This window comes from Mauremys reevesii, linkage group 3 (assembly GCF_016161935.1).
Source record: "Mauremys reevesii isolate NIE-2019 linkage group 3, ASM1616193v1, whole genome shotgun sequence".
Taxonomy (NCBI): Eukaryota; Metazoa; Chordata; order Testudines; family Geoemydidae; genus Mauremys; species Mauremys reevesii.
Genome location: NC_052625.1, coordinates 91,711,343 through 91,732,562, shown reverse-complemented (window position 1 = coordinate 91,732,562; position 21,220 = coordinate 91,711,343). Strand labels below are relative to the sequence as shown.

Genomic DNA, 21,220 nt, shown 5'->3' with positions numbered 1-21,220 from the left:
ATGTAAAGTAATGCACATTGAAAAAAAAACCCAACTTTACATACAATATGATGGGGACTAATTTAGCTACAACTAATCAGGAAAGAGATCTTGGAGTCATCGTGGATAGTTCTCTGAAGACGTCCACGCAATGTGCAGCGGCGGTCAAAAAAGCAAACAGGATGTTAGGAATCATTACAAAAGGGATAGAGAATAAGACAGAGAGTATCTTATTGACCTTGTATAAATCAATGGTACGCACACATCTTGAATACTGCATACAGATGTGGTCTCCTCATCTCAAAAAAGATATACTGACATTAGAAAAGGTTCAGAGAAAGACAACTAAAATGATTATGGGTTTGGAACGGGTCCCATATGAGGAGGGATTAAAGAGGCTAGGACTTTTCAGCTTGGAAAAGAGGAGACTAAGGGGGATATGATAGAGGTATATAAAATCATGAGTGGTGTGGAGAAAATGAATAAGGAAAAGTTATTTACTTGTTCCCATGATATAAGAATTGGGGCTACCAAATGAAATTAATGGGCAGCAGGTTTAAAACAAATAAAAGGAAGTTCTTCTTCACACAGCACAGAGTCCTGTGGAACTCCTTGCCTGAGGAGGTTGTGAAGGCTAGGACTATAAACAGAGTTTAAAAGAGAACTCAGTAAATTCATGGAGGTTAAGTCCATTAAATGCTTATTAGCCAGGTTGGGTAAGGAATGGTGTCCCTAGCCTCTGTTTGTAAGAGGGTGGAGATGGATGGCAGGAGAGAGATCACTTGATCATTACCTGTTAGGTTCACTCACTCTGGGACACCTGGCATTGGTCACTGTCCGTAGACAGGATACTAGGCTCGATGGATCTTTGGTCTGACCCAGTATGGCCATTCTTATTCTTATGTTGAATCCCAGGGATCTTTGCACACCTCAGCGATGCACCCCTGAAAAAGCCCCTCAGATAGGAGGGGGTGGGGAAAGGGACCCCTTAAACCTAAAGAGGTGTAAAACTAATACAAATTAACACTAAGAATGTATGGTCAAGGTATAAGCTAAGTGGCACACTAGATGCTCTGTCTCAGGTGGCTGATTGAGAAGGAACTCAGGGCAGTTCGTCTACACAGCTCTATATATACTCTGTATGGGGCACAAGGATGGCTGGAATGGAAGTGCAGGCCAAACAGGCACTGCTATGAAAATCTGCAGTGGAGCACCCCTAGGGATGTTACTTGACATTCAAATTTATTCCATTTAATATTAATACTGTAAATATAGGGTCATACTGACCCATCAAGAAACACATGTGGCACAAAATAATCAGATAATAAAGTGATGGGGGCCACATAAATACCTATCTAGAGAAATAGCCTTGCCCTTTTTTAGTGTTTTTGTATTTATTTATTGGTCAGTTATCTTTTAAAAAAAAATCAAGGGGAGAGGGAGAATTGATTTATAAATTTCCATTATAGTTTGGTTTGTCTCAAAGTCTGCCTTATGGTGGTAGTGTTGAATTTCTTAGATTTGGTAGGCTCTTCAGCCACAAGGAACAATTTTGATAATCTAGTCTCACCTTTTAGGTATAGCACTGGACATAGAACTTCAACCAGTAATTTCTACATCTAGCCCCAGTGCTTGAACTAGACCACTGTTTTTAAACCTTTTTAGGTTGGTGGCCCCTTTTTCAACATATTTTTCCCCCGTGCCCTTATGTTTACTACAAAAGAACAAAATATATCAATGCTAACCTTGATTTGCGAGAGTATTCCAAGGGGTTGACAAAGCATACTTAGCTTGAAGGAGGGTAAGGATGTGCACAGAAGCAGGGTGCATGATTCCTTGCTCTTAGTTTGTAATAAATTTTTTTCAGTGCCTCACAGACCACTAGATGAGAAATACTGGACTAGATTAAATCAAGAGTAAATTAAGTTTGGAGAGGGATAAAGATGTTGGTCTCCATTCTGGATGAGCTGTACTTGAACATAGTGGAGGTAGTAGCCAAAGCGAGCCAGTTGCAGCCCTTCAGAGCCTCAGTTGCCAGGCAAGTTAGAGCAGGAACGGTTGTACTCTGAACTTGCCTAAATCCTGTATGTCAATGTAGGATTGGGTGTAGCAGAGCTGAGTTATGCCTCACCCCCTTCGGAATTTTCCCTTCTGAGGCATCAGCTGATTTACCTATTTTGCACTGCTTAGCAAATGAAAAATGGGAAAGAACTGGATAAGCAGTACTGCAGAAAAGAATCTGTAGGGGTAGAGTGGGTCACAAATTAATTATGTCAGTGTGATTCTGCTGCAAAAAAGGCAAATATCATTCTGGGATGCATTAACAGGAGTGTCATATGTAAATGGTAGAGGTAATTGTTCTTCTGTACTCAGCAGGCGTGAGACCTCAACTGGAGTATTCTGCCTAATTTTGGGCACTGGACTTTGAGAGAGATGAATTGGCAAAAATCCACAGGAGAGCAAAAGTGATAAAAGGACTAGAAAGCATGACCAAATAAAAATGGAAAGAATTGGACATTTAGTTTAGATGGCAGGGGAGAGTGAAGACATGTTACATCTTAAAATATGTAAAAAGTCATTAGAAAGAGGATAGTGATCAATTGTTCTCCATATCCACTGAAGGCAGGAGTAGAATTCCCTTTAATTTGCAGCATAGGGGTTTTAGGTTAGATATCAGAAAATACTTTACAGATAGTTAAGGACTGAAACTGGTAACCCAGGGAGGTTGTTGAATCTCCATTATTGGAGGTTTTTAAGAACAGTGGGTATTCACCCAAAAGAGGGGAATCTCAGTATTGTCACCCTTACTTCTGCATTGCCTTCAGAGCTGGGGAGCCAGAGAGCAGTGGCTGCTGTCAGCAGCAGTGTAGAAGTAACAGTGGCATAGTCTGAGGGTCATCACAGCCTGTAATATTTTCAAAAGGGGTTCCCACACAAAAAAGTTTGAGAACACCAGATTTAGACAAACAGAGTCAGGGATAGTTTTAAGTCAGTGTTTCTCAAACTTTTGTATTGGTGACTCCTTTCACACAGCAAACCTATGAGTGCGACCATCCCCCTCCTTATAAATTAAAAACACTTTTTTTGTATTTAACACTATTATAAATGTTGGAGGCAAAGCAGGGTTTGGGGGTGGAGGCTGACAGCCCACAACCCCCCCCCATGTAATAACCTTGTGACTACCCTGAGGGGTCACAACCCCCAGTTTAAGAACCGCAGGTCTAAGTATTCTTAATCCTGCCTCAGCAGAGGGGAAAAGACTAGATGACTTCAAGGTCCTTTCCAGCACTACATTTCTGATTCTATTATTTATAGCAACACCCAGTGGCCTTAGTGAACTGGAAAATCTGAGTCTTCAAGTGATCAGGAATATGGTTTCAGTGTGTTCACTGATACTGGGTGCATTAAGTTATGTTGAACCTGCTATTTCTGTTCTCTTCTTTATTGATCTTTTCAGGCTTTGTTTTCCCCTCTGTTTTCTTTCATGCAGCCACTCAAACTCCAACCCCATTCATTCTCTCCCCACCACTGTTTCATTCCAACACCTTTTCCTTTATCAGATAAATAATTAGATAGGAAGTAGTTTGACATTTGTGTTATTGGGGAGTTAACTGTGAAGCCCGCTAGCATCAATAACAAAGAACTCACGCCTCTACACCCTTAAAGTTGTTTGCAGAAACACTGCCACAAGTTTAGATCACATCAGAAGGTGGTTAGCCAACATGAGTTAAAGTTTGTTTTAAAATAAAAGTGAAAGATTTCAGATTCTGCAGAATCTAGATGTCAATTATGCCCCATAAATACATCAAGAAATGTATAAGCCAGCATGTTATACTTGGCTTCTGCTAGGGATGCTACATGAAGCATCATTTCAGAAAATCCAAGTGGAGGGCACCATATAGGAACCATAAATTGTATTCTGTGCATAATCTGACAAAGTTACTCCTTTGTTTTGTAACCCCATTACTTAGGATGTGTAGCACCATAGCATCTAGGAGGTCGCCAGTTTAGGATTTGCTAGGACAGTATAGCAATGTGGCATATGGCTCCATCTGAGCCAATTACACTGTTTGGCAATTCAAGGATGTAGAATAAAAATAGTTGTATACTCCAACATCTAGAGTGAAATCTGGACTGCACTGAAGTAAATGGGCATTTTGCCATTGACTTGAGTGGGGCTAGGATTTCACCCCAACATTCACGACAAATGCAGTGAGATTACACATCTACACTTAAGATGCCACTTCACTTGTATGTTGATGAATTCATTAAATTTGGTAGTTATGACTATTTATATATCCACACATACTTAATATTCAAACAGTCTACCTTTTACGTTGCCGCATTTCCTGCCAGTTGTGCTGCATTCTGACAAATATGTTCCAATAAGCAAGCCATTTTGCAAAACAGATCAAACTTTTCTCCCATTAACCAACATAAGGATTGCAGAACGGCTCAGATTTTTTCAAATATATAGGCTAGATACTAATTTTATTTTTTTTTTAAACTCTGGATATTGGAACACAATTAACATGTAGCAAGTGGAGAATAGAGAGGGAAAGAGTTGTTTAACACTTGGCTTACCCTTGGCATAGAAAAAGTTTACTAATGCAACTTACTAATTTTGATAAAACTTGTATTATCTGCTTTAGAATGGAGAGAGCCTAAATGCTGTCAAACTATTCCATGCTATCTTTTTAATAAAAGTTAATTTAAAAACATACCATATACAATGACTTTTCCCATTTTTATTAAAAAGATTTAAAATGTAAACTGGCAATTTAAATGAAACAATGCTTTTAATATTCAATATCAGAATGCATTATTTTGCAACGTAGATAACTACATAAGAACAAAGTCAATTAAAAAAATCACATTTGAAAAATCAATTAAAGACAGCATATTGCTGTAATTTGAAGATTAGAGGAAAAGGTATTTTTCATATATTTACTCTGAATATTTGATGCCACGGTGCAATTTTATCATTTACCTGTAGTTTCCCTAGTTGCTGTGAAATAGGCAGATACAAGCAATAAAAAAAATTGCCCATCAAACCACAAAAATATCTTGAGGATTCAATGCAAGTGTATCTGAAGCTACTTTTAACTCATTTATTGAGATCTACTATATTTCATGTTGATGTCTAAAAGGAGACCTGCAGTTTATTACATCGATGGTTTTGTTTCATAGCATATCATCTCCATCCCCTCACCTCTTGATATTGCTATTGTAGACACTTTAGTATACCATGGACTCCACATTCTTCTCTAGATTACAGTACCAAACAAAATATCAAAACATTTATTCTTATAAGAATTTAGTAAAATAGATTGTGGACAGTTTCTTTTAATAGCAATTGGTTAAAAGATGGTTTCCAAAAATCTACATGGCTTACAAGTACTGCTTTACAGCAACAGTAGTGCAAGTGCTTCCACAATTAGGCTGCAAAGCTGGCAGCATTTCTCTCCTTTTGCCTCAGCTATGCACCAGCAGCATAAAACAATCAAGTAGCAGATTGATAACTTTATGAAAATGTGAATTTTATCAACACAATTATATGGCTAAAGCACTTAGGGTTAATTTAGAGTTAAGAACCAAAACCCACCAGATAAGTGAGTGCCATACCTTTTTAAATTGCTTTAATTTTAACCTTTAGCTAGAAATGCATTGACACTAGATAAGTTCTCCTTGTTTTCATACTGCCACCTTTAAATTGGTAAAGCAGATTGTGTGTCACCAGAAACTCAGGTGCCGAAGAATTTGTAACTAAAAAACACATTTGACTATATAAAGTGATTTTTAAAGCAGTTTCAGATTTGCTTTAACTCAAGGTTAAGTTTAATTATAGTGAAACCAGGAATAAACTATAAAAGAAGAAATTAATTCACAAGGAATTAACTTTACACACAAGACATTTATACCTTGCTAAGAATCCGATATACGACACCATGAAGTCTGCAATATCAATTCTTCACACATGGTATCGTCACTTCATTTGTTGTCACCAAATCAATTTACAAGATAAGCACACCCCCCAACCACCAAGCCAACCTGAAATTAAACTACAAGAACTTATTTTTATTTATTAAAAACAAAATGCCACAGGTCTCAAGCTTGAGTCTTCAGCATGATTTTTTTACTATGTAGATTGGTAGTGGGCAAATAACCCAACAGAAAACACGTACAATAAAAATGCATTGTATACAAATACATCATATGAAACCAATGCAGACTAAAATAAATTACATTATTAAAAGTCTTTATTTAGGTTTGGTCAGTACAGGTAAGAGAATATTGGAGTCACAGAGCAATATGCATAAACAGGATACAACAGTTCTTAAAACTGAGTAACTATGCACACAAACTTCTTAAACATTCGGCCACCTAAGGAGAAATGCACAGATGAATGGTGGGAAAAAAAACTGTAATTAACACTGGAACTACTACAGGACTCCTTCAACAAGTCCATCTTTTAGTGATAAAACTACGGTACTGGGCAAACTTGGCAGTCATAAACCCACAGCTAGTATGACAAATTTTGAATGTGGTGTAAATATAACAATATGAGTAAGAATGCCCTTACACAGCACAGGTTCTAGATATACACAGATTTGTACAGACATCATTTATGTTATACTTTGTGGAAATAATTTCCACTTTCAACTTCACATTAACTCATATAAAAATAACTTGAGCCTACACAAATGTCCTTTTAGCAACGTTCAACGTAATTAACTGTTAAAATTTCCAAAGTGGCAGAGGTATTGAAGCAAAAAAACCCACAAAAAGGCAAAACTGTGACGAGTATGCACTAATTTAAACAGTTTCTGGACAGTATCCTCTCCCAATTTAAATGACACTGTATAAAAGTGTTGCAGAAAAAAAATGTTACAAAACTGAACCCTGGACATTTACATTGGAGTCCAAACCATTCTGAACATGACGAGAACCCACAGTTCTATTACCTTTCATGCTCACTGTTTTCTCTTCTTGAGGATCATGATTGGAGTCTGTGTCATTTGAGTGGTGAGTGAGTGAGTTTTCACTGCCAGTGGGAGAGTCTACACTTTCATACCCAGTACTTAGTTGGTTTATGTAGCTACAACCGCCTCTGACAGTTCTATCTTCAGAGTGGTTGGAGAGCTTATTACCATTCCCTGGAGATGCTGAGAAGTCATCTTCTGTGCCACTACCCTCCCTATAAAATCCAGGCCCAGACGTCCTCTGATGGGAAGAGCTGCCGTTGCTCGGTCCATTAGCCAGACGGCTGCAGTCTTTACCCATGGCCTCTCCCTGGTCTGTAGGCTCAGAAGATGGAGTCCTGCTGGTACCTGGTGCTGAGGCCTGGGACTGCTGCTGCTGGAACTGAGCCAACTGCTGGCGAGTCTCCTTCAACTGCTGCTGGAGAACTAGAATGGTACTCTGCATACCCTCTACCTCCTCATCAAGCTGGATGATGAAGTCATTCAATTCTATATAGAGAAAACACATTTGGAGCACACACTTAATAGCTCACATATCTGGATCCTAAAACAGTACATAAAAGAACCCTAAGCAGATAGAGTTATTACTAAAGGTTTGTATGTTCAAGTTCCTAGAGGTCTGTATTTTCAGCTGTTGCATCTGCGAAATGTGTGATGTTGCAATGTTTTAAATGGAAGAAACCCTAAATTCCAAACTGCCATCTACATACTTTTTCAAAAAACAGATATTGGGTGAGGGTGGGGGTTTGTGTGGAAAAATCCATTCTTGGACAAAAGGGAGGATGTAGAAATACGTGCTGGGAAATAGCTGAACTCAAAGTATTAGTAGGAAATATGCTGCAAGTGAACTTTACTTCCAGGTACACAATAGGTTAGCTGCTATCCTTTAAAAAAAAAGGGGGGGGGGGGCAGGAAACGGGGCAAAGCACATTCTGATGCAACATATGGGCTACTTGTAGGTATTCAGAATCATTAGTTTACTACCAAGTGTTTTAATTACTTTTCCTCCTTTCAGCCCTGCATAACAAGTACAACAGGAGAGAGATGGATTCCAGTCTGATTGGCACATCATTAACAGAATTGTTAACCAAGTTCCAACTGTAGAATTTTTAGTATGGATGTATAACAAAAGAAAGAACAGCTTGCCTCTCATAGCCTGGATTGAGATTGCAATACTGCGAGTCAGGGAAAGAAAAAAATTGTATTGGCAAATTGAGCAAGTTTGACCAGGTCAATAAGAGAAATATGGAATCCCACAGTGCAATCTTTGGTCACTTTTTACATTAAACTGCACATTAACTCGAAGATGACAAAGCAAAATATGCAGTCTATATTACTTTATTTTGATGTTTTATAAACAAAGTATCTCAAAAAGTGAACTTTTCAGAACTCTAACATACTATTTGCAGCTATAAAGGAAACTTAAAAAAAGGAGAAAATGAATGGTCATGGGTGGAACAGAACAAAATTGTGGGCTGGTTAAGATCTCAAGCCTTTTATAATCTCACTTAAAAACATTTGGCTCTGCAGGGAAGCTGTGCTCATACCCCCAATGGCTGCTTTTAAATTATTCTGAAGCTTGTAATACTGCATCATATTCAAGAGTAGATATCTGCAGAGGCAATTTTTGAAAGAACATTCGCTTCCTTTGATTCAATTACCAACTTGATAAATTTAGAAGGAAAAAAAGTCACTTGGGTGATTAACACATTAATTTGGGGAACCCAAAAAGTAGTTTTTATTCCAGTAACATATTGCAAACTGATGCCACAATTGTAAGAACTGTTTTCCCTAATTCTTCTAGACATTCTACAATGAGGTTCCTCACAAAAGGAAACAGATAATCCTATCTTCAAAAACAAGTGCATCATGTCACAAGCCAAAATCAAATAAAAACTGCAGTCCTGTTGAACATCTAGATTTCCTTTTTTGCAACTGGATTCAGGGACAGTATCAGACTTAACTCCTAAACTTTCTTTTTTAAATATTTTATAAAAAAGTCGAAGGGTCACGCTCAGGACAATAAATTTAAAAGAAATTTCCTGACCTATGTTACAAACTCTGAACCGTTAAGGCTGGAAATTTAGTAGGCTAGGAATTTTTCTTCCATTTCAGCTATGGGGAAAGTAGTCAGTTCACAGATAGTTTCACTTGCAGGTTCAGAGGCACTAATAAATGCTGCAATATTTGGATTGTGAATATTGCAGACATTTGCGTATAAAATAGTCACTGAAATGTAAAAAGATTGCTGTGAAGATTTCTATTTATTTTAGGTATTGTTAAAAGGCTGTTTTTAACAAATGAAATGAGACTGTAAAATATCCCATTAATAGATTTGACAGTTCAATAGTATTCGCAGTCCAAAATATTGTGTTCAGACCCAAAAAGTGAAATAGTTTCATTCGTCACCTTAAAGTGACTCTCACCCCAGTGTAAACGGCAAAGTTAGCCTTAATTTTTTTGTTTTAGTAATCTAAGGCAACCAGCACCACAGATAAGAATTTTTAAGTTATGTTTAACCTGACATTGTCCCTTTGATTCCGAGAAAGAAAAAAAAGTGTCTCGTGCTCAGTAACGGGAAAATTAACAATAGCCACACGACCAGTAGATTAAATAATTAAGCCAGTGCAAGTGCAAGGCAATTTCCATTTTCTTAAAAAAGCCCTTACCATCCTGACTGCTTTTTAGTTCCTCACTATATTTCTTCTGTAAAGCCAGCTCTGCCTCAAGCTGTGCAATGCGTCCTTGGGACAGCTGCCTTCCAAGCTCTTGATTCTCCTGGATAAGCATTCGACACTTCGCCATTAACTTTTTGCCTGTTTGGCTGCAAAGGAAAGAGCCATCTATCACAAAATGAAGATAAAACCTTCTGTAATCTTCCTCAATTACAATTATAACAGAGATAGGAGATGTGATTTCTGCATGTCACAATTTAAGGAACATTGTGCCTCCAGGTAATTGTCATAGCAGAAAGTCTCCCTATAGTTACCACATGCTGTTCCAACGTCTGTTGATCTTCTTCTGTCGTTGTTCCGTAAAAGCGAAAGGCAAATTCTATTACTGTAAATACGAATGGCCACAATGTTTTTGATTACTGACATCTGGACTATCAAGACACAATTTGGCATTTGTCCATTCTCAAAGGAAGAAAAAAAGGTTATGTATGTGTCTGGTAATCAGACAGTGAGTTACAAAACATTAAAAGTGCTCCTTTTCACTTTATGTACTAAAAATATTTTAGGCTAGCTATTCAGCTTTTATTTATTTATTTGTCAGGTTTGGAGAATATTGAATGTAATGATTTTTGACCAGCATGAAAACTTATTTAATGTACCTGAATGATTAAATATTTATATTTTTCCAATTTTGTACTTTTGACTACACTATATACATTGCTTTGTTGTTTCCCCAATAGCTACAGTAAGCTCCTCCTTTGTCTCTTTCACAGAGTGAGAGAGGAGATAACAGACAATGGAGCTGAAAAATACAAGGCAGCAAGGGGATCCAGGAGCAAGTATAAGCAGCTTTTTTTGGTTGTTTTTTTTTAGTTTAGCCAGATTTGAAAGTTGACAGTGTCCCTTTAAGAGTGTCTGGCGATCAAAAGCCAGGAAACACCAGACCAAAAGTATTTCATAGGGAAAAAGCAGATTTGATATTCTGCTTTTTGCAAAATCAGGAACACAGGCATATCTTAAATCTTCATGTTAAAACTGCAATGTAGAGCATTATAGGAACTAGTATGCAAATTAATATATAGGCAATAATGTTTATTTCATCACAAAATAAAATTGATAGCTAAAGCACCCTCTAACACTGTTGGTCTGCCAAAGCTAGGAAAGTAACCACAAATATTTTGCCTTCCTTGAGGTTCAGCAACATATATAATGAAGCAGTCCTCTTTTTCCACAGGAAATGAAAGCCTGGAAAAACAGAATTAATCAGGTTTGTGATTGAACGTCAGGACTTGTATTAGGTAACAAGCCTGAGAAGGTCAGCTTGAGAGCGTATAATAAAGAATGAAATTTTGCATATTAAAAAAAGGAAAAAAAATTGCTAGTATGCTTCACAACCACAGCAAAACTGGTGCCCAGCCAAAAGTCACTTCAAATAATCTCTCAATTAGCTACTGCTTAAGCATTCAAGCTTTTAACACTTCAGATTTTGAAAAGTTCTGCCAACTGTCCCATTTAAAGTCTTCCAACTGACTGTCCCACATCTTTCAGATGGGCTGCTCCAGAAGGAATCTGGCTGCGTAAAGTCCTGGAAGCCTGCAAATGTGTTTAATACAGCAACCTGTTCTTTATCTTGATGTGATGTCCAATGCCAAGTCCTTGAAGCTTAGAGTTGTGCTGACCTAATACAATACAAGTAATACAATTTAAGATAAATTTTTCTACGGGATGCTTATTTATTCTGTGTAAACTAGGACCACTTTGGACTTAACCAATGTGACAGATATTGCAAAAGCTTTTAGGCAGATAGGCAATGATTTAGGCATTTTCAAGTTCCTGCTACTGGTAAACTTTTATTCTGTATTTATTACCACTATAGATTTCAGAAGTTTATAATCATGTAATGTCTTCATAACAGCCATTGCCAACTGTTGCATGCATTAGTATGCACTATTAACAACCCCAGAAGCTTTGCACAATTCTAGAACGCCTGCTAATTTCTTCACCATGTCTGTTCCTGCCACAACAAACCTTTTGCTTTTATTACCGGTATAGGAATTTGCACAGTTACCTATAATGCAATTTAACTTTTCCCCTCAAGATTGTCTAAACATTTTGCACTACTGAGTTTGAACAAACCTACCTTGCATGTTGAATTATGTAATAAAGATAATACATGCAAGAATATCAAAGGTAGTAAATCTTAGACTAACTCTGATTAAAGTCACAGAACCAGGTTTTGCAATTGTATGTTTAACAAATTTATGTGAACACATACTATAAAACCTGTAAAAATGGAAGCAGTTAAATTTCAAAAGACTAACATCTGTAGCAGTACGCTTTCTGTAAGTGAAGTTTCTGCTGACATTTTATTTAAACAAAAATGATTATGTACTGAATGTTTAAATGGTGATTTAAATGGCTTAATGAGACCACTCACTTCTTTCCCCCTCTAAACATCTGTCAGCAAGGATAATGCTGTATGCATTTACTACAATGAAGTCCCAGGCTTGATGCTAAACTTGGGCTTGCAGTGGTATTGGAGCAGACGTGTGTTTGTTAGTTCAGAACAATTTACGATTTTGAAGGAGAACATCAACTCTTTCAAACATGAGATGAGGTGCCATGAAATAAGAGTGGTTATACACAAGGACGGGACGATAAATGGGAAACAGTTCCTAGTGAAACGATATATGAAAATTTCTACAAACTCTTTATAGCTTGAGCAGTCTGACTCATTATCCCTTTACCAATGAAAATAAAATCATGAACCCAATGACAAATAAAAGAGTTCCCTAAATAACTAAACAGACTAGAAATACATTGTTGATTCCTTGCATTCTATTTCCTGCACATATCTAATATGTATTTATATACTTGCACCATGATTAGACTCAAATTACATAGAATTTGAATTAGGGAATATTGTTCAGTTCTCTTTTATCACTTGCATTTAAACACAACATAAACTTCCCCCTCAAGACTATATAAAAATTAGCAAAAAAGATTTCTAAATACTTCTGCTTGAAATTAAGACAAAGTGGTAGGAAACATCTGTCACCTCAGTGTCACACAACACATTTTGATCCAGAGGACAGTTCTGCATCCTTTATCTAAATAAATTAACTGATTTATAAACTCCAAGTTAACCAAGCAATCAGCATGGCTGGCTTTTTTGACTGCATATTATAGTAAATAGTAATTTCAAATTTGGTAACACATTAACACAATTGTTCACTAATGCAAGTCTTACCTTTGTTTTGATGCTAGACCACTAAAACCTTACATAATACTGCCACAGCAAAGTAGGTTCAATATATGTATAATTTTTTTTAAAAAGTTAATATTTTGAAGGTTTCTTTTGATGTAAATCCATTGCTTAGGTAACAATAAGCCTACACACAAGCACACTACACTCTTTCTCTCCCACATTAATTATCTGAAGCACACAACAGTTTAAGTGAGTTGAATTAAAATTTAAGTGATCTTAATGAAAACTGCATTTTCAACAATAAGCAGTTATTGTCTATCCACCTTAGAATACATTACCTTTTATAAAACTGAACCTGGTGGATTTGGGGTTTTAGGTAGGTTTGTTTTTTTAAATTATGTGGTTACACTGAACTTTCCACAGTGTTGGACGGAGTCATGAAATAGTGCCCGACTGACTCTATATCTAGAACATTAATGTTCTGATGACAAACTAATCGGATGAAAATACATGAGCACTATACCAGTCCACATAATTTCACATTTCTCTGCACACTTACACATCTCAAATGTCCACTCTGAGCTGTCCCATATTACTATTCTTGCAAATAACTTGGGACATTACAAAAAGGCATCAATAGAGTAGCAAAGCTCCTTGATTGATTCCAGCCAGAAGGATGCATGCATTTAAATGATTATTTTTTAAGAATATGGTCTTCCCTCTTTCAGAGAACGAGACATCTTAAAAAGTAACATTCTCGTTCATTACTTCAAAAGTTTCACAGTACAATAGTATGACCAGTCATGTTCCTTAAGCTCTATATTAACAACTCTTTCAAGGCACATTTTATATAGAAGTGCAATACAAAAACAGGCATACAATGAAACAAAAAAATACCCCACACCAACACTGAAGACAGTTGCCATTATGTGTGCCTTATATATGGAGCATTTGAGAACAGTTCTCAGAATAGAAGTTTGAAAAATTCTAATTTCTGCATGGAAACATGCAGTGAAATACTTATCACAACTAGTTTTCCTCATCATACACTCTAGTTGTGATCAAATATATTGCTTCAAACAATTTAAAACCTGCAATTAGATAGTACCTGTATTTTATACAGTCCTATTTGTGAGTCCACAGTATTATCAACCATCCAGAGAACAATCCATTATTTAAAATCATATTGACTTATGGCTCAGTGAAATGCTATATAGCCCAAATGCTAAACAGTCATTCAAAAGTGTATACTACCACTGATGCGATATGAAATAGCACTCTCTCATGGCTATTTAAAGCTGGTTAGCAAATAAACTCTTTAATGCAAAATTCACCTCCTTGAGTTTTGACCCAGCAGTTCAGTGAACAAGCAGGAAGTCCACAGTCTTATTAGCAAAACTGACTTACAGTGTCTCTAAGTCACTAGGCTCAAGGTTAAGAGCGAAGCATATTCCATTTTTACATTTTACTGGAATTTTACATGTTCAATTCATGATTTAAAATCTCTAGGTTCTCTCTCCTCCAAACTGTCTGTAGACACAGTGTGCCACAGACTTAAGACTTCTGTTTCTCCCTCTATTTCTTCAAATAGAACCACTTTGCACGTGTCTACATGTTCTAGAAAGGAAAAAATTTTCAGAGGCGGCCACTTCTTCAGAATAGTCCGACGCCATCAGGCCTCTGAAGCAAAGGGGGAGAAAAAAGCTGAAACACAAGGTTCATCTGGTAAGTTTTACATTAAGCATTACAAGCTGGACAGTATAAGAATGTGGCTTTTTGGCTCAAAACGTCTGAGTCTTGGTGTGGAAACGAGTACTTGGCTGTCCCACCATAGCATTCTCGCAGTGAGACTGTCAGGGAAGTCTTGACTGGGGAGTATTTGTTTTGTTTACCTATCAGGCGTAAATTTCCAGGCACTCAGTTCATTTTGGGCTTGTTCCAGTTTGTCTTTAGTCTGTTCCAGTTCACCTTTCATTTTTAGGAAAAACAAGTTGATGGCTGGGTCCACCATTGTTGATCTCAGTTGGGCAACACTAGGCTGCTGGACTTGCTTGAGGTACTGAATCTGATTCTGCATAAAACAAGAGAAAAATTGTTACTCATTTATAATTTTAAAAGCTTCAATGATTACAGAATGGACAGTTAAAAAACCACACTGTTCTGCTGATAGAGTTAAAAGCAGCTCATTTTTCTTCCATATTGTAACTGTTAAATTCACATGCAGATAGCAGTATTAACTAAAGTATAATCAGTAGGAAAATGAACCCAGAATAGAAAAAAATACAACTCAATTTACTTTAAATTTGAAGGTTACAAATTTTGCTCCTCTCTCCCAAATCTAATTCTTCATACCACCTCAATTTAGGTTTGCATAATAAGAGTAGCATTTAGGTTGGTTACTATGGGTACATCCATACTACCCGCCCGGGTCGGCGGGTAGCGATCGACTTCTCGGAGTTTGATACATCGCGTCTCATCTAGACACGATATATCGAACTCCGAACGCGCTCCCGTCAACTCCTGAACTCCACCACCGCGAATGGCAGTGGCGGAGTCGACAGGGGAGCCGCGGACTTTGATCCCGCGCCGTGAGGACGGGTAAGTACTTCGAACTAAGGTACTTCAAGTTCAGCTACGCTATTCGCTATACCTTAGTTCCAACCCCCGCGCCCCCCCAAGTGTAGACCAGGCCTATAATCCTCTACTTTTGTACTGTTTGTATTCTTTTGAAAGGTGACTACAAGTAGGAAGAGTATCAAAAACACAACGAGTTTTCCCGGAGTCAAATTAGAAATTGAATAGTTTCCATATAGCTGTAATGGAGGCCAAATCAGAGTGATGACATTAATGTCAACAAATAAACAGTGGTTCTTACTATTTCCAAATTGTTTGTCTGAAATCCTGATGTGTTTCTGAAGACCACAAACAGGCACCTTTGATGTGGTTTGTATTATTTGCAGTATTCTTCTTTAAAAAAAAAAAAATCAGAAAGCTAAGGTTGAAAATCTGTGTTTTGTTACTGAGTATGAAACTTAATTATCTTGTTTTAAATGAATATAAGCTATACTTCAACAAAAAAGACAAGGGTCTTTGTTTGGATTTAGGTTCTCTTGCAGAATCTGCAATCCAGTAATGAAATCCTTGTAGAATAATGGTTAGATTTGTATTTATTTTCAATTTACTTATTTTCCTTTAGCACATTACTTATAGAACTACTGTTACCATATTTAAATATGATTCATTCAACTGCATTTTTGGAAGTGTGATTTCTTTCAACTTAAAAACCAGATCTTTATATATTTTACTTTAAAAGGGGTGCTAAACAGAAGTATTTGAATTCTAAATCCATCTACTTGTTAAAATTACATCTCCTTAGCACAGGCAGAATCTGTTTATACTAAATTCAGTTTAATATGCTTCCTAAGCCTCTCATGTTTCTTGATTACAGCAATAAAGTAAATTAAGAGTTTCACAGGCTGAAAGGAACATAAACTTTAAAAATTACACTTCTGTTTGATTTTTTTAACTGCCATGGTCACTTACACACCCCAATACTGCAGGTAGGTGTGCACAGGCAAATCCTTGTGCCTAAATAAAGTTTCATTTAAGTGAAGGAAGCTCTGCACCAGGCACAAGGATCTGCCTGCAGGACTGAGGCCGCTTTGTATACGTGATAGAAAAATATTTGTGGGTTTTTTTAAAGTTTAGTTTGTGCATTTGACAGAACTGCATGTCCAGTTAGCTTGACTTTTCTCTTTGTATAGTCAGTTTATGCTATTTGAGGGAGTCTTTCAAATAGCAACAGGGAACAAACAAAAAAAAACCCACACACAAAACACCTCCCCCCCAAAAAAAATCTGACTGAAAAACCACTACCATTGAAAACAGCAGTGAAGACCCAGGGGCAGGTTTAGTCCCTGAAACCAGTTTAAACTCTGATTAGATTTTATTTTAATTATGCAACTTTAAGATATCCACTGTTTCACTTGGACTTCAACTAGAATACCAGTTTTATTTTAATTGTTTACAGGAGGTCTTTCAAACAAACTTCAACCTGTCAAACAATTTATTACAAAGCCTTTTTTCAAAGATTCTTTCCAAGAACATGTTTATTACATATTCCCTTCTATATAAACATATTACATACAAAACTACACTAAAAGAATGTTACAGTTGCAAAGTTAAGCAGTCAAAAGTTAGCGAATGCCCTGTGGTGTCATTTTGTATTTTTACCAAAATTATCTAATCCACACAGTACATTATTTTACATAGAACGTTTCACTAAACAGGCTTCATCTTTCCACTAAACAGTGACTTATTTTGTTCATTTACAAAACCCCAGTGTTCAACCCACTTTTCACTTAGGTTTGCTCCCCTCTCATATATAATGCTGCCAGTACTGTACTTTATTTATGAAAATACTTCACTTCCAATGTTACAAAAACAGGTTTCTAACACCACCATTTAAAATATATACCAAGCTTCCTCAAGAACTGCATTGCCAAAATCAATTCTGGAAGAGTTAAAAAACAAAAAAAACCCAAAACCCTAGCCTCTCCATTTTTTAATTTTTTTTTAAAAGCCCACATACTCAAAAGGTATATATCTTACACTGTATCTTTTCTGTATCTTCACTTAGAGGTGGATATTCCATCCTTTTAACCATCCCGGAAAGAGGAGATTCATAAAGGACATGTTCCAACATGTAAATGGGGATTTTTTTAATTTTTTTTTTTTAAGGGACAAAAATCGAGCTGCAATTTGTATTTGACACCCTGAAGTTAAAATAAATTTCCACCTTAAAAATATGAAAAAAGTTTCTGTAAGAGAATCTCCTTTAGGTGTATGTGTCTTATCCGCAAACAATTTAATGACATTCCAAGAAAACCTCATAGGATTGTCACAGGCTGGCTGTCTCTTTAAGGCAAACCTGACTCAGCCCTGTCCTGACCTACCAGCTAACCCCAGCTGATGGCGATATGGAACTTAATCAGTGACCCAGCTGCAGAGAATCAGGAAGGACTTAAATACAGCTGAGAATGCAGTATAGGGAGAGATACTGTAGAGGAGATAGGATACTCCTACATGGGAAGCCCAGTAGTTTGGGGCTGGCTGTGGTTAGAGAGCAGAGCTCTATTGTAGAGCTAACGCCTATGGTGAGCTCCTGGAAGGGGCCAGGCATCCAGGGACACTGTCTTGGGGCCAGTGTTTCAGAAGGGGAAGAGGGGCTAAGAGACCCACAGGGAGCAGAGTAGACTCTGGTGGCTGAGCCATGAGAGAGATCTCTCTACTCCTCATAGGCCTTAAGTGAAGCAGCCAGAGTCCCTGGGGAAAGGAGGCAGTAGGGGAATCCTGGGGCAGAACCAAGACACTAAAAACCAAGAAGCTCCACAGGGGCCAGGAGAAGGGGCCAAGAAGCAGAGTACTTTGGTAGAACCTGAGAAGGCAGAAGAACCATAAATCTGAGCATTTGTTTTGGACTTTCAGTTGGACCTTTTCTTACCCTAGAAGAGGAGTGAACTTCTTTGGCCTGGCTGTCCTGCCAGCTTACACAGAAGAGCGAGGCCATCTCAGGGCCAAGAAAATGATAAGCCATAGCCAAAGACGAAGACCCCTGGCAACACTGCACCCTGACACAAAGGAGCAGTACTCAAGGTAAGGATGCATCATTACACATTTTGATAATCACGTAAATCCTTGTCATCTCATATCTACAGCTACTGGATAATTAAGTATTTCAAGTTCAGTGGTATGCCACACACACACACACCCCTACCTGAATTCAACAATTGATCTATGTTCTACAGACTCATTTCAGAAAAAGTTTAATCGGACTATCTAACAAGATAAAATTATTTCTGTATGTATTTCAAAAATCTGAACCGAAAAGAACGTTTTTTTTTTACAAGAAAAAAATTGCTGAAGTCATTAATTTGTAAATAAGAGTATGGGGGGGAAGGAAAAAAAACTAAAAAACCCTCTCCTCATTTCTTAACTTTCACAGCATGAGTAGAGGACTGCGACAATGTTTCAATGGTGGCTCTGCACCAGTGGTGTGAAACAGATTATCAGGCTTACACTACTACTTCTGGCACCTCTGTGATCCTGAAGGAGGAGGAGGAGAAAGGAAGGTTGGAGAAAGGGAAGGGGGTTGTGAAACTGTTCTCAACAGAGCTTAGGTCTTTGTTCCCCATGCAAGCAGTTCCTAGGAGTGCACTGTGGATGGATGGCACACTTAACCCCTAGGATTAGGAAGCATTTTACAGCGCGCGCTCTCTCATGGGTTGCTCACTGAAGAAACAAATACTTGACTAGATAAGAAAGGTAGAGGTGATATGGAAGAAACATGTAAAAGGAGAAAATACAGAATTCCAAGAGAATCCCAAACAAGGAAAGAGGAATCTCCAGAGGCCAAATTAAAGATATAAAAAAGAAAATCAGAAAAAGGGGAGGGGAGGCAAGAGAAGAGTAGAAAGAAAAAAATTAAACATAAAAAGAGGAGCAATAGAAGTGTAACTCTGAGGGAAAAGAAAAACTGATGCTAAATTTCAAAAGAATTCTGATCAGAAAAAAACAAACGAAAAAACAAAGCCTCCTTTCCTAAAATTACTGCATGTCTACCCAATCTGAATCAGGGGGAAGGATAACAAAAACTAGCAACCCAACACCAATATGAATGTCAGACCAGAAGCTCCAGCAGTAGACATTGATTCTTGGCGCTTAAGGATAAAATGCCACTGACTTCCAAAGTCTGCTCCCATATCCAGAGTGAAGAAGTTATTTGACATTTATATATTCGATAAACTATATATTAAAAAAGAAAATGGACTCATGCAACAGGTTAGCAGCAGCAAAAGTACAGCATTGTTTATGAATGTAACAGTACTTGAATTAGTGCCACTCATCAGGAGAGGAATGTCTTTGCTATACACCGCTACCTCGATATAACGCAACCCGATAGAACATAAATTTGGATATAATGCAGTAAAGCAGTGCTCCGGAGGGGCGGGGCTGCACACTCTGTGGATCAAAGCAAGGTCAATATAATGCAGCTTCACCTATAATGCAGTAAGATTTTTTGGCTCCTGAGGACAGCATTATATTGAGGTAGAGGTGTAGTTTAAGTTAAAATGTATATTCTTCCATCATTACACTTCAGATTCTGATCCTATTTTTTCCCCCACAAGATACTAACAATATGCAGTACATGCTCAGCTGAAAACACATTCCTGTAACATTAAGACGTTTATCAACATTAAATACTTACAGTACACTCTTGCATTTCCTGTTCCTTAGTTGCCAACCTCATCACCAGGATATTCTCTCTTCGGGCAGACTCTTGCTGTTGTTGCTTCAGCTTCTCTTCAGACTCTCTCAATCCAGTTACATCATTAGCTAATGATGATAAAATACAGAAAGCACAAACTTTAATAGCCTAGCTTACAAGAGACTAGCTCAAAGACTATTACGATTTTAGAAAGCATAAACTGGTTGCTTTTAAAATAGATTAAAGAAAAACTAAGTCAAAAACATCAAGGTTTAGATACTGGAATTACTCTAGAGTCCATTTTAAATTTGTGACAGTTCCTGTTAAGCAGTTTCTACTAGTCCTTTTTTGAAAACTTGCTACTACTGGTATTTAACATGATAGAAACTGCAAAAGCACTAATGTAAACCAGCCACTGCCTGTGCCTCTTCTTCACTAGCACTCCAACTCTGCTGCTACCACCCAAGGAGCTGCACTGGTACTATGGGAGGGCAAGGTCTTCAGAAAGAGACCAGTACAGGTGAGGAGTGTGCATTCTCAGCAACTGTGCTCAATTTCTAAGCAGCACAGGTTTTAGACAATACTCAAGCTGGAATGTCAAAACCCCACGGTCACATTTTGACATTACAAAACTTCAGAGATGGCAATCCAATCATATTTAAAAAAAGTTTCATTCCAACCAAACACACCATGTTAAAACATTTATATTAGATATGTTGGAAATGAAAGTTAGGGATTCAATTTTTGTTTCTACTGACATTGTAACAACAGAACTTTTGCCAATGTCTGGCTTCAATGGAAGCACCATCAGACACCAGATGTAACTTTTTTGTTTTGCTCACAGCATTTGTCAACTAAAATGACAAGATGCTAGGACTGCTATTTAGTAATGTTATTTTAAACGACTTGAGCTCTTTTAATGCACACTATGGAAAAACTTTTAAAACTAGCTTTGGGGACAATTTAAAAAAAAACACTATTGTTTGTATAAAATCTGTACTAGTTTGTGTCACTGATTATTAGTGCTGGTACTACTGCTCCTGCACCTGAAGATGGCAGGAGCATTAGAGTGAAAGTTACGTATCCAGTCCATTTAATGCATTTCTAC

General features: G+C 37.4%; 1 protein-coding gene across 7 annotated transcripts in view; it reads right to left on the bottom strand.

The window, feature by feature from the left end:
* Positions 1-6,093: 6,093 nt before the first annotated feature.
* The window catches only part of LOC120400455 (WT1 associated protein), a 50,214-nt gene continuing 35,087 nt past the window's right edge, over positions 6,094-21,220 (bottom strand). For 6 of the 7 annotated variants that reach the window (XM_039529037.1, XM_039529039.1, XM_039529038.1 and 3 more), the window contains exons 5-8: positions 20,113-20,240; positions 14,738-14,916; positions 9,632-9,786; positions 6,094-7,451 (exon numbers count right to left, since the gene is read on the bottom strand). In XM_039529037.1, coding sequence (XP_039384971.1) covers positions 6,868-7,451; positions 9,632-9,786; positions 14,738-14,916; positions 20,113-20,240 — 1,046 coding nt within the window. In that variant the 3' untranslated portion in view covers positions 6,094-6,867. Of the gene's footprint in view, positions 7,452-9,631; positions 9,787-10,173; positions 11,317-14,179; positions 14,526-14,737; positions 14,917-20,112; positions 20,241-21,220 lie in introns of those variants that run through there. The other variant, XR_005595822.1, reaches the window with a different exon arrangement.